At 54.9% G+C, this 13,739-nt stretch overlaps 1 protein-coding gene across 8 annotated transcripts in view; it reads right to left on the bottom strand.

Moving 5' to 3' along the window:
• Positions 1-2,442: 2,442 nt before the first annotated feature.
• MLXIPL (MLX interacting protein like) overlaps positions 2,443-13,739 on the bottom strand; it is a 56,366-nt gene continuing 45,069 nt past the window's right edge. For 3 of the 8 annotated variants that reach the window (XM_080681801.1, XM_080681797.1, XM_080681803.1), the window contains 14 exons: positions 12,215-12,297; positions 11,960-12,049; positions 11,621-11,665; positions 10,863-11,064; positions 10,658-10,738; positions 7,498-7,667; positions 5,715-6,243; positions 5,413-5,480; positions 4,892-5,305; positions 4,681-4,800; positions 4,401-4,528; positions 4,197-4,320; positions 3,478-3,607; positions 2,443-3,223 (listed from right to left, as the gene is read on the bottom strand). In XM_080681801.1, coding sequence (XP_080537927.1) covers positions 3,114-3,223; positions 3,478-3,607; positions 4,197-4,320; positions 4,401-4,528; positions 4,681-4,800; positions 4,892-5,305; positions 5,413-5,480; positions 5,715-6,243; positions 7,498-7,667; positions 10,658-10,738; positions 10,863-11,064; positions 11,621-11,665; positions 11,960-12,049; positions 12,215-12,297 — 2,294 coding nt within the window. In that variant the 3' untranslated portion in view covers positions 2,443-3,113. Of the gene's footprint in view, positions 3,244-3,402; positions 3,608-4,196; positions 4,321-4,400; positions 4,529-4,680; positions 4,828-4,891; positions 5,306-5,412; positions 5,481-5,714; positions 6,244-7,497; positions 7,668-10,657; positions 10,739-10,862; positions 11,065-11,620; positions 11,666-11,959; positions 12,050-12,214; positions 12,298-13,739 lie in introns of all 8 variants that reach the window. The other 5 variants (XM_080681800.1, XR_013961289.1, XM_080681798.1 and 2 more) reach the window with 5 other exon arrangements.

The raw sequence follows: 13,739 nt of genomic DNA, 5'->3' as shown, positions 1-13,739 counted from the left end.
TGGTTGCGGGCACATCCCCAGTAGGAGGTGTGCAGGAGGCAGCTGATCGATGTTTCTCTCTCATCGATGTTTCTGACTATCCCTCTTCCTTCCTCTCTGTAAAAAAATCAATAAAATATATTTTAAAAAAAATATGCTGATGTCTAAACCCCATAGCCAGAGATTCTGATTTAATTGATCCAGACTGGGCTTGGTCATGATTTTTTAAATCCGCACCCCCCCCCCCCAAAAAAAAACAAAAAAAAAACAACAAATTATTTAAATGCACATTTAAGTTTGAAGAGCAGCTGTAAGGGACACAGGAGGCTCATGCAAAGACAATGTTCTTTTGGGCCAGGGCAGTGACTGTGGAGATGAATGCTTACAAGGTCAACTGGCCAGGCCTCTGTAACAGATACTATAGAGTAGTGGGGTGTGGGGAGGAGCCAGGAATGACTGTTTGCAGCTTATACAAGTGTCTGAATAGTGGCACCTTTCCTGAGGATGGAGTGCATGGAGAGGACCAGGTTTGAGGAGGAAGACTTGGGGTACAGTCTTAGGAATGATGAGTTCTGTTTTGATCCCTTCAAGGTTAAGGAAGCTGTGGAACAGTCAGAGGGAGGGGTCAGGGTGGCAATTGGATATGTGGTTGTGTAGCTCCAGGGGCCCAGCAAGATAGACACAGAGTAGGTCCTCGGGAGAGGGGTGAAGGGGATGGGATTGCCTGGGACTTGCCATAGTGAGAGGGAAGCAGGCCAGGGAAAGGGACTGGTGGAGGAGGAGGCTCCCACAGCAGGAAGGCACTGTCAGGAAGGAGGAAGGAAAGCCTGCCAGGAATTCGGGATTCGAAAGGAGAGTGGTTGAAGAAGATGGTCTGAGGGCTGGGGGAAAGACAAGAGCACGCAAAGTGGTTGTTGGATTTGGCAATGAAGGAGTCAAGGGACTTCAGTGAAAGAATCAGTCCTGGGGTATGGCTAGGCTGCGAGGCGGGAGGAGGAGCCCAAAGGCAGGCAGCTGGGGGTAGGTGGGAGGGGAGAGGGAGAGCAAGACAACTCGCTCACGGGATGGTGGCATCTAGAGAAGGACACAGAGTCAAGGGGATGTCTTATGAGAATCTTCCTGGTGGGTGAAAAACAGCAGAGCACAAACTGCCAGGATTTTACCTTTCAAAGAGCCACATCAAGTCATGGCCTGCAGCAGCAAATAGCACTTTAAGTTTGTGTGCACCTGTCACTGCACAGTAAAGAGAAGTGTCTAAAGGCAGAGATGTCAGTCTGAGTGGGCACCTCATTAAGCATGCAACCTGGGGCTAGTTAACCTCTCTGTGCCTCAAGTTTTCATCCGTGAAATGGGGATATTATGATAACTCTTACGTAGTGTTCTTTGCCTGGCACTGATGTGCTTTATATATATTTACTCTTTTTAAAAATTGCTCTGAGAGGGAAAGAGAGGAAAAGAGAGGGGGGTAGAGATAGATAAATTTGTTTTTCCACTTATTTATGCATTCATTGGTTGATTCTTCTATGTGCCGACTGGGGATCGAACCTGCACTCTTGGTGTTTTGGGATGATGCTCTAACCAATTGAGCTACCTGGTACTCGACCAGGGCTTATATTTACTCTCAAATCCTCACAACAGGCCTGTAGAGGTGAGTATGGTAGGAATTAACTGAGTAGGGATAAAGCCCTTAGAATAGCTTGGCACGTAGTAAACACTGGATAGGTATGCAGTTATTGTTATTATTCTACATGAATGAGAAGGGAAAAGCCCATGAAAGACTGTGTTTATATCCTGCAAATGCCTCCAGAAGTTCTGAGATGTGAGAGGATTCAAACTTGCCAGGCCTGAATGGTCAGCTCAATGAGAGGAGTACAGTAGTGAACAGAATCCCGAGAGCCACGACATCGCCTGCTTCACAGCAGGCCCTCAGGAATGTTTGTTCAATGGATCAATGAAAGGATCAATGAAGTACTAGGGTATTTTACCCCAACTCCCATCTGAAGTATCAGTTCCTTCTAAGACATCCCAGCCAAGTGGCCATCCGGTCTGCTTGCACATCTTGCACAGTGGGGATGACACTGCTTTCTGCAGCAGCACGTTCTCCTTCTGGATGGTTCTGATGGATGGCCCTGTCACCTCCACTCCTGGATCCCAGCTCTGCCATCTTCCACCTTGGAAAGTAGTGAGCCTCTATGAACCCTCTCCTGGCCATGGAGGGAGGATTGCCAAGATGAGTGTCATCTTCTGCCTGGATGACAGCCAACAGCCTAAATCCGGCTGCCTTACTTTCACTATTGCCTCATGGTGGCCTATTCTCAACTTGGCACTCAGAGGAATCCTGTTCAGAAGAAGTTAATATCGAATCTTGTCCAACCTCTAGTCATAGCCCTCCAGTGGCTCTCCAGCTCAGAAGCCACCTCCCACTGCCAACCGACTCTCCATTCCAGAGCAAGATACGCTGACCATCCCTGACAGTTTGTTTTTATTGGTCAAGAATTCTCTACAAAACACACACACACACACACACACACACACACACACACACACACACACACGATGCCTGCCTTGGTTTGGCCACCACCCCTGCTAGTGTTCTTCTGAGACCAGAACTTCTAGGCTTCATCCACCCAGGGATGCTATCCTGCAGCGCCCCCAGGTTACCAGTGAAGGAACAGAGAGAACCCCCTTTTCTGCTTCTCTGCTCAGAAACAGAGGCATGTGCTCTACATGGTGGGGAGCAGGTGGGAGTGACAGAGGAATAGGATCTTCCCATTCTCTCCTTCAAGTTCTTTTAGTTGCCAGTTTAGGCCCCAAGTGTCACAGCTGCTAAGGCCTTGGGATCATCATCTGGTTGAACCTTCCTCACCTCCATTTTGCAGACTGGAAAATGGAGGTCCAAAGATGGAGTATGAGTCCGCTACATCACAGTGTAGTCACTGGCAGAGCAGACACTGGAACTCAGTGTTTTCTGACTTCCAGGAGGTGGGAAGAGGCTAGGGGCCTGATTAACTCTCAGGAAAGGGGACAACCAGGGCCTGGGGCAGGAAGGGAGTGCCCAGAAGCTGTGTCTGGAGCCCACGTCCAAGGAAAGTAGTCCCCAGGGCAGCTGAGTGAATGGCAGGGTCTGGTCAGCACTATAATGGTTTGCCCTCTGTGACTGCCCGTGTGGCTTGCTCAGGTATACAGCCTGGGTCCGTCAGGATACTGGTAGATGTGCTCAGCTGGCGGAGAGAGTTCAGGACAGCTGGGGAAAGAGAAAGGCGCCTCCTGTGGTTAGGGCCCTACCCTTGGATGCTGAAGACAACAGGGTAGGGGAAGATGCTGGTTGGCTAGACTGTCTGTAGTGTCTTGGTAGCTGGGGAACCATCCAGAAAGCATGGTGGGATGGCTAAAACCCTAGGCTATTTTGAAGGCAGACTGCACCTGAGGTCTGAGCAGAGTGGAATCCTCTGCCTTGAGGCCTGGACATCCCACTGGGCAGGTAGGTGGCTCACGTACTTGGCCGGAGAGCAGGCAGGGAGCAGTACTGGTCCAGCCAGGCCAACGAGGTCTGACGGAGGCTCTGCAAGCTTGCCGTGGACACCATTCCGTTGAAGGACTCAAACAGAGGCCGGATGAGGATGCTGAACTGGCCCAGGTCAAGGAACAGGCCTGTTGTCCAGCCAGTATCCTCACCCACTTCACATGTAGCCCTGACATCTGGCCCAAACCAGGGGAAAGGCCTGGTGACAGTGAAGCCTTGAACCCCAAGGACCCCCACTGCAGCCGCCCTCTCATCCTGCCAAGGCCTGCCCAGCTAACTGCCTCAGCTCCGCCATGGCCCTTCTTCTGAGCTGGACTATCCCACATTCCTAGGCTTCCTGCCCTGGCTCAGTCAAGAGCTTGATTAGGTAAGGGGGTAAGCAATTCCATGTCTTGCCTAGGGTCCAGCCTGCTCATGCCACTCAGAGCTTAGATTCTCCCAAGTTCCCTTGGGACTTTCTGTAGGCAGGGCTATGGCCACCCCACCCAGGGGATCCTCCCTCTGCTCCCAGCCCATCACTGGCCAAGAATCCTGCTGGCCAAGATGCCAAGGCCTGGAAGGAGGGGTTGGAACTGGAGTCTCTTCCCCTGGAAGCAGCTCTGAGACCCTGCCTGGCCTGTAAAGCTGAGCCTGCAGCCAGGCACAATCTGGTCTGGCTGCAGCATTCACCCAGCCACTGGCAAAGTGAGGATACTACCCAGAACTTCCAGTTGTGCAGTGTGCGGGCCCGGACATAGTCATCAAACATGTCTCGCATCTGGTCGAAACGCTGGTGTGTGATGGGCACCCCAGTGGCTGGCAGCTGTTGCTGGCATAGGCTGGGGTCATGGAGAAGGTCAGAGGTTGAGATTCAGGTAACTGGCCCCCCTTGCCCCAGCACCTGCAGGTTTCTGCCTACTTAATGGCAGCATTGAGCTCCTCAATCTGGTCCCGTAGCTGCTGGGCCTCCTCCTGCAAGGCCGCCCGCTCCTGCTGCAGCATGGTGATGTACTCGGCCGTCTTCTGCAGTGTCGTTGCTTTGCTCACCTGTGGGCACCACCAGTGTGGGGTCAGGTGCTGGGACCCACTCAGGCACTGGGGAGGTGGGAGGAGATAACCGAGTATCTGGAGGGTCCTGAGATTTGGTCTTATGTAGGGGGTTCATGAAGAGGGGGTAACAGCCTAGGTTGGGGGCTCACCTTGAGGCTGGGCTGGGTGCTCAGCGTGCTCACCAGCCCATGCAGGGTGTCAAACCCCAACTTGATATTGAAGCGCCGCTTCTGCTCCGCAGATATGTGTGTGATACGCCGGTTTTCAGTCTTGGGGGGGCAGAAAGTGGGGTGAGCCTAGGAAGGAGAGTGGGAGGGCGTAGGGTAGCAAAGAGATCTTAGGGTGAGGGGATAGTGCCACCTTGTCTGGACGACCCCGGCTTAGAATGGACTGAGGCGGAGAGACTCGGACACTCATAGTCCCTGGGCCCGGCATGGAGTTAAGCTCCCCAGACAGCCGCCGCTCACCACCTGTGGCAGAGACAGACAGACCCACAGACAGACCAACACAGGAAAGAAGGTCCCATTGACCTGTCCCTCTTGTCCTGGCCCCAGATATAGTCCCCCCTTCTTCCTTCCCCTCCCTCCAACCCCTAGAGTCCTCCAATCCCTGCAACCCCTCTTTACCGCTGGGTGCTGGGGGTGACAGCCGCTCTACTTTGGGGACAATCAAGGGCCTGGGAGGGGCCAGTGTGGCCGGGCCCAGAGGTGGCCGGGGTGGTGTGGGGGCCGGAGTCGGGGGAAGGAAGGTGCAGGGGAATTCAGGGACCGTCTCCTGAAGAGAAGGGTGGAGAGTTGGGGTGAAGCTCTCAGGTGGAGAAGGATGGAGAGTTGGGGTGAAGCTCTGAGGCTCCCCTCCACTCCCAGAGTCTGCCATCTTACCCGGGATTTTGGGGGCCGCAGGAGGGCGTTGGACACAAGAGGTGGCTCCAGGGCTTGCTCAGGCTTGGCTGTGTACAAGCAGACTGTGACAGTTCTCTCGGGGTTATCTCCTAAGACCCCATCCCTCCACTCCTAATAGCCCACACCCCTTTCGGGTTCAGGGTTCATGTCCTTAAATCCTCACCACCCTGTCCCCACAGCTGAGTCTGCCACTTAACCTTTACCCTCTGAACCCATAGGCTCCCCACTTCCACATTTGGTTCCCATCTCACCCTCTATCAACCCTGCCCCTTCTATCTCACCTGCTGTGAGGAGCTGTGTGAGGCAGGAATTGTTGCCCCCAGCAATGGCAGGGGCCAAGGTCCGAGGGCTGGGCTTCCGCTCCCTAGGGGATGGGGTAGGGGGCTTGCCTCTGGGCTGCAACCCTTGGGGCTTTGTGAAGTGAGGCCCAAATGGGGGTTCTGGATACCCCGAGGATAGAAGGTCCATGGGGAAGTGGGTGGGGGCAGGGCCTGTGCCAGACTGTGGGGTAGGTGGGAAGGTTGTGGGAGCAGGCAGTGGGGACCCTCCTGACGCAGGAGGGACTGTTGGGAAGGAGAATCTGGGAGAGAAGAGAGGCTCTTCTTGCAGCACAGCAGGGGGTGGAGCCATGGAAGGGAAGAGGGATAGGGAACAGGGCTCCAGGCCAGGCCCTTTGGCAGGGGCAGGGTATTGGAGGAGGGGTGGGGGTGTGGGACAGGGAGGGAGTTTAGGCTTGGGGTCTTCAGAAAGGAGGAAGTCAGAGCTCAGGAAGACACTGGAGTCCAGGGAGCCAGGGCAGCTTCTCCGAGCCTGGTTGAGGGGACAGACAGAGAGCAGGGGAGAAAGCTGGCCTTTATAGCCACCCAGGGAGCCTCCTGCCCTGGCTCTGGACTGGGCACTGGGAGAGATAAGAGAAATGATCCCTGCCCTTTAATCCACACAGCAGGGAAATTATAATCTAATGAGGGTAGGGAGTGGAACACATTTATGCATAAATTAGGCATGAGAAAGAGCATCAGTCTTCCTGACCTTTCATTCATTCACCAACTAATTTATGCATCCATTCTTCCATCCATCCATCCATCCACCTACCTATTTATTCTATCATCTATGAGCTAGTTCATCTTTTTACAGCCCACCAGGTACTAACCTATGCACCAATCCATCCAACCATCTATGCTTCCTTCATTCATCCACCATGCATTGACTAGCCACTTATCCACCCACTAGCCCATTCATTGATCCACCAAACTATTCTTTCATCTATTCCTCCATCCATCCAACCAACCACTCACCTACCTATATATACACCAATTCATTTAAGTATCTAGCCCCACCTGCAACCCATCTATCCATTCACCAATACACCCATCCATCCATACACTCATTCATTCACTCACTTGCTCCATCATTGGGCAATCATTTAGCTAGTGCTGTTCATGTGCTTGAACAGTGGTAGGTATGGAAGATGCAGTGGTGAACAAAACATAGCTCTTCCAGCAAGGAGCTCACTGTCTATTCCAGGAGAGAGACCCCTCACTAATAACTACAACAGTGCCTGAAAAGTCTGATGATGGAGGGAAAGGCATCTAACCAAACAGCAGGTAGACAACATCCAAATTGGGTCTGGGAGTTCTTGAGCCAAAATGGTAGTCACTGTTTCCTAGACACACATGTTCAGTTTTCGGCCTCCAGGCACTCGTTTGAGCTTCTCCTCCCTCTGACTTGCCCTCTACTGGTCTCTTCTGTCCAAACCCGAACTGTACACTAAGGCCCAGAACTCCCCGCACTCCTGGAAGCCTTCCACAGCAACCCAGCCCTTGGTGGTGCCTGCTCCATGCTCCTCCTGCCCTCAGCCCGACTCCCTCCAGCCATCTTGTCAGTTCTGCTTCAGGAGGAGCTTTCCTCTCCAGCTGAACTGCACCCTCCCAGGATCTTTCTCCCCTCCAGTCTCACCCAGTGGACCAAACAAGCACAGGACTGGGCCCTCAGAAAGTACCCAGAATACCTCCTGGACATGGGCAGGTGAGCTAGGTAGGGCTGGGTGGGGTGGGTTGAACTCACCTGCTGGTGGTTATGCCCTGAGAGGTGCATCATGCCCGAGGAGGCGGGGGGCACCTCTGAGCCCAGGATCCCACTGCTGAAAAGGGAGTCAGCCATGGGACTGAAGCTGGGGGGCTCCAGGAAGTTTGAAGGCGTGGCTGTCTGAGGGGGGCGGTAGTTGGTGAAGAAATCTGTAATTCAGACACACAGGGTGGCAGCAGTTAGGGCTAAGGCCGTGGCAGCTGGAAGCTGTGGGAGGAGAGCGGGCCTCGTGCCCTGTCCTCAGGCTGGGCTGGGACAGGGGGGAAGGGGGGGCTTCCACAGGAGATTGTGAAACTGTGAGAGTTTCTGTCTCACTCAGGGGAAGCAGCAACATAAGCCTGGGTGGGATGGGCCTGAGTGGGAGACAGCAGGGGACTGTGTAGGGTTGTGAGCAGGACCTCAGAAGTAGCCCTCCAACAAAGCACCACACTTGGCTCATGAGGCCCCCTTTCCCATCCCCAGGGCTGTACCCTCCCTTTGTCTGCTCCTGTTACCACCCCGGCTGGGGAACTTGAAGTGGGGGAGGATAATAGAGTATGTCAGGGAGGGGAAGGGGCGAGGTCCAAGGGAGGAGCCCCAGAGTGACTCAAGTTCAAGAGGTGAGTTAGGGGTAAGAGGGGTCAGAAGGTCAGTGTGTCTGGGACAAGGTTTGCTGGAAGGTCAACAAATGGGACCTCAATAGTAGAATCCAAGAGTGGGGTGAAGGAGCTAAGGGGGCGATAGCAGGGGTCAGAGAATGGGCTCAGAGAGGGAGTGAGGGGTTCTGGAAAGCCTGGAAGAACTGGGGGTGGGGGGCAGTCAGATTGTTTGAGGTGCGGATTGTGTAAGCCCCAGGCTATTCTGGTTTTGGGAAGCAGCTGCCTGTGGCCTAACCACATCCCGGGCATGGGTGCCGCCTGCCCACCCGCTCCCTTCCGGGCACCTTTCTCTGACCCTGGTCAGCTTTCAGTCTGCACCAGCTCCCAAGGCCTCCTTGTCTGGTCAGACCTGACCCCACTGGCCTTGGGTGGGCCCCAGCCCCCCAGCCAAGGGAGCTAGAAAGGCCTCTCCCCCGAAGGCCCCCTTAAAGAAGACCCAGGAATGAGACAGAGAGGATCACACCAAACCTTGAGCCTGATGGGCGTCAAACCTGTGTATACATCTCTTGTGACTCTGGGACTCACATGTGACAGGGCAGCTGGCTCCGCAAATCAGTGCATGGTCTCAGGCAGCATCTGTCTCCCTCCCTGTCTGTCCCACTGTCTGTAGCTGTAAGTCTGTGTGTACCTGCCCTGATGTAAGGTGCTTGATGTGTGCATATCTGCCCTGTGCCCATGTCTCTCTCTGTGTGTGTGTGTGTGTGTGTGTGTGTGTGTGTGTGTTTTCTTGGCCACACAGTCATAAGAGATATTCTTACTGTCCTGCTGCCTCCTTTCAATGAACGACTGGGTGGCAGAGGGTGAGCAATCACTGGTCCTCCATTCCCCAGCCCCCAGAGCTCATAGGTCTCCTCACTACACCCCTTGAAGCCTGGGCTCTAGCCAGCCTTGTCCTGGGCCTGGCCCCAGGATGCTGAGGGCCACAGAGCAGGCCCTGCGCCATGCTGTTGCTGTCGCCACAGGGCTTGGCAGGCCTCATGGAGCTGTGAGCCCAACTCATCACTGAGTCACCACCACCCCCTTATCTGAGATTGTGGGCATGTCCCCACCCAGCCTCGAGAGAAGCTGCTTGCTAGCCCTAGCCACCCACTGAGTCCCTCCCTAGCCTCGGTTCCCTCCACTGACCTACCATCCTCTCTCTGAGCCCCTCTCTCATCCAAGCTCCCTTTCCTTCTCTGAGCACCCCTCACCAAGCCCTTTACCCTCACTGAACCCGCCCCTCACCAGCCCCCTCATGGGTTTCCTCTCAAGGGAGGAGCTCTTGGGGACAATCACAGCTGTAGCCACGGTAACCCCAGTGCTCCTTGCCTTCCAAATGCACAGAGCACTAGAGGAGGCCACATAGCCACCTCTTCTGCATGACATCCCTTACCATAGGCTGCCCATACTTGCCCCCCATCCCCACCCCAGTAGCCACCCTAGGCTGAGAGAAGTCACTTCTTGGCCCCAGGTTTTGCCCAGATCCCGGGGTGGGGGCAGTTGAGCTCCTACCTGTGGCAGGGGTCTGTGTGCCCAGACAGGGCGGCTGCCCTCCCAGGCTGGTCTGCTTCCAGGGCACTGCCATCAACACTTCTGCCCCCTCAGCCCCCACCCCTGTCCAGATCTGAGGCAGGGATGGGGGTGGTTCCTCATTCCCTAGTCCCCGCCCTATAGGCCTCCACCTCTTGACTGATAGGCCAGGGACCCTGTGGGGAAGGAGTGAAGGGGGTCACCGAAGCTAAGCCTTTATCCCAGGAGTGCCCTTTCTGCCCCCTAGGCCTTGGCTGAGACCCAATGTCTACCTGATCACTAAATGGCTATGAAGGCCCCTAAATGTCTGAATATCAGGGGCAGTCTCCAGGATCTATAGCTAAGTGAAGAAAAGCAATGTGAGGAAGAGTCTATTGTGTGTGCTTATTTTATATAGACATGGGCATCTCTGGAAGGACATACTCTTGTGACCTGGTGGCCCTGGGGTCCGAGGGGGGACAGGGAAACATACAACTTAAAAAAATGCTTTACCAGATATAATTCCTGAGATTTTCTTCAAAATAACATAGGAGGAGAGAAGTGGGTGAGGTCTAGATAAAATAAGACTGACCAAGATTTGATAAATGTTGAAATCAGTAATAGTTACATGAGGATTTACTGAACTCTGTTTGTGTGTTTGAAATGTTCTTTAATAAATAGTTTTTTAATGAATTACGTAAATAAATCAATTCAAACAAATCAGTCCCTCTCTCCCCTGAGAGAGTCCCAGCATCCACTGCTTTCCTGGCAGCTCCCAGAGTCTGAAGCTTCAATGACCCTGGTCCCCTGATCCTTACCCAGGTCTGGCCCTGCTCTCACCTAAAGCCACACCAGCTTCACCCCAAGGCCAGACAAAGGGACACCAGGAAAATCCCTCAGAAGTCACTCAGACCATCTGCCCTCCCAGAGGGGCATAGAACTAGCCTGAGGTCAACCCGGGGCTCTCCTGCACTGACCCTGCCCTTCCACTCCAGGGGAGGGGCGTGCCCCACCTGAGGTCTCCATAAAGTCATCCAGGCTGGGCTGCAGAGGTGTCAGTTCCGGCTGGATCATGTCAGCATTGCCAACGTAGGCTGCAGGGGGCAGTGGTGACGTCAGGAGCAGCAGGAAGGGTGGAATGGGGACAGCTGTCCCCGGCCACCCTCCCTTGGCTGCCTGCATTTTCACAGGCCTCCTTTCCTGGGTACAGGCCCTCACCGTCCTCGGGGGGCAGCTGCAGGGGTGTGGGGCTGGGCTGAGTCATGGTGAAGAGCGTGTCAGAGATATCGGACAAAAAGCAATCGAGGTCCAGAAGCTGCCGCCCACCGGGGTCCTCCTCTGGGCCCCCCAGCAGCACAGGCACCACGCTGGAGAAGAGCTGCTCGCACCATCGCTCTGGTGGCTGCCATCCCCCTTCCACCTAGGGAGACAGAGCCAGCAGTAGCAGCCTGAGGGCTCCACTGCTCCTACTCCTCCCCAGACTGGGGACAGAGGGGTCTCCCCCTTCCCCTGGCCCTTCCATATCACCCCCTGCCTGGGGGATGAAGTCCTCAGCCAGCCAGACAGCCTCTCTTTGCACAGTCCTCACCTCTCCCTGGTGGACCCAGTTTACTGCCTGGAAGACTAGGGTCACCCCATTGGCCTCTAACAACTGCCCATAGGAGCTAGATCGGGAGATAAGGGTACCGCCTCCTGCCTCCTGCCTCCTATACTTGTTCCTGCCAGGGTCATAGGGTAGTTTTTAGGACCCTTTATTCCCCCATGCCTCCCCACCACTTGCTCAGTCAACCAGAGCCTTAGGGTATTCCCACCACTGCTGCAAGATGAGAAGGGCTCAATTAATCAACCAGAGGACAGAGGCCATGCCTTATATTTAGGGTCTTCCCTCATGTTCCACCCTCACACCTCCCCCCTTCGCCACTGCCTTGCCCACCCAGAGGGACGCTGTAAATTCTCTGGTTCCAGGGAACACCCACCTGCTTTGGGGCCAGGAGATCCCCTTCCCTGCTGGACTTACGGAGCTGCAGGAACACACAGACGTGGACACTGGATTTCTTGCCCCTCCTCCATCACTCCCAGCCAAGGCCTCCTCTACTCAGAAGCTCCACCAAATCAAAGGGACCCCCACTTCCCTTCAGGAGCTCCTCCTCCCGGGGAAGTAAGGAGACTGCGAGAAGATCCTATGCCCACACGGTGGCGCTGTCAGCCTGGGTCTTAACGGAGGGCGGGGGCTCCTCCTTGGGCTCTTCCAAGAGCAGCAGTGGCCAGCACCGGCAGGGGAAAAGTCTGGCGCTTCCCCCGGGGTCCCCACTGACCCGTTTCTTGTAGTAGATGCGCCACTTGTGGTACTCGCGCATCACCACCTCGATGCGCCGCTTCCAGTAATTTCCTTCCAGGACAACAGCCTGGGGAAGACCGGGAGGGCGCTCAGTGCGAGGGGTAGCACTGATTTCACCCCTCACCCAATCCCCTTCTGCCGGCCCCTCTCGCCCAGTGCAGGGAGGGATCCGAAGGAGGGGCCGGGTTTGGTGAGGAGGCAGGTGGGCGGTGGTCCCCTTAGTCTCACCTACCTCCGGTTTCCGATGCGCGTCAGCCTCAGGCCCCTGCAGGGGGGTCACAAAGCCACAAACCGGGCTCTTCCTCCTCTCCACATCTAAAGAAGGGGGCCAGGTCAGGGGTGCTCAGCTCCCTTATCTTTCACCCCCAGAGGACTGGGACTCAGGTGCCACCCTTAGGAATGCTGCCTGGCCTTTGATGTTCAGATTAAGTGTCACCTCCTCTAGGAAGCCTTCTTGCCTTCTTCTCTAGCACTACCTCATCTCCCTCTTCTATGCAACCCTCTGAAACTAACCCAGCCCAGTAGGTGTGAAAGCAATGCTTGTTGAATGGGATTGGGGCCAAAGGGAGTGAGCTGCCTCATGAACATCCTGGTCAGATTGGCCTCTAGAACATCCTGGTCAGATTGGCCTCTAGAACATCCTGGTCAGATTGGCAGGCCAAGGGCCCCGAGCCCTTGGCCCTTGCCTCAGGCTCCTTGGCACTGCCCAGTGTGATCTCAGAGAACCACCCCTTGTCCACTTCAGGCCACCTACCCAAGCCCCCTTTTCACCTCCTCCACTCCCTTCCCTGTCTCCAATGCTGATCTCTCTCCATGCCCTTTTCTTTTTGCCTCTAAACACATTCCAGGTTCTCCTTTACCTCCCAAACTTTTCCTTCCCTATGCTACCCAACAAGCTAACCCTTTTGCTTTCCCCTTCACCCCTTTGCTTTCCCTTCAAACTCTAGAACAAGCACGTCACTTACCACCTCCACTTCTGTACCTCCCAGTCTCGTCTTCACCTCTGTTCTCAGCATCTACCCCCATGCCCACCTCCCAACCACGCTCATCCTACCCCTTTCCAGCTTCAGACCCATTCCCCAGTTGCTAGGGACCCTACACTAGGATGTCCCAAAACTTGTCACTCTCAGATGTCTGGGATATTCCCTCTCCAGCCCGTGCCTCCTCTGGACTTCCAGCACTGACTCCCAGTTCCTGTTTAATCCATGGACTAGCCATCTCAATCCCGAGGATGTGTGACATTTCTTCCAGTGTCCCCTTCCCCCTCCCCGTACTCTCACTGTAACCCTCTGGTCTGTTGTCATTTCTCACCTAGACCTCTCTGACTCCAGTCTCACACTCTCTAGCCCATTTCCTACTGCGGCCAGGTCAATTCTTCCTAAAGCACAGTTCAAGCCTGAACCCCTCCAGGGCTCCCTAAACCTCCATGATGAAGTCCACACCCCTGAGTGGCTTCCAAGCCCTCCAGGTCTAGTTCCACTGCTTTTCCTGCCTTTCTGTCTCCTTAATGCCCCACCTGGAAGCCAAACAGCTCCTCCCCACCCCTCCCCGCAGACTACCCTCTGGTTTTATTCTACATGGAAAGCCCCTCCCTTGATTGCCCAGAGCAGCTCCTCTTCCAGAAAACCTCCCCTCCTCGGAACCACCCTGGTTATGCCTGCCTAGATCTTCACCTGCCTCAGCCATTTCTCTGAATGCTGGCCTCCCCGCTGGGAGTGCAAGCAGGAGTTGTGCCCTTTAGCCCAGAATCTCTGCAT

The sequence above is a fragment of the Plecotus auritus genome, assembly GCF_963455305.1.
Source record: "Plecotus auritus genome assembly, chromosome: 7".
NCBI lineage: Eukaryota > Metazoa > Chordata > Mammalia > Chiroptera > Vespertilionidae > Plecotus > Plecotus auritus.
Note: the sequence above shows the minus strand (reverse complement) of the source record. Positions and strands in the feature narration are given on the sequence as shown.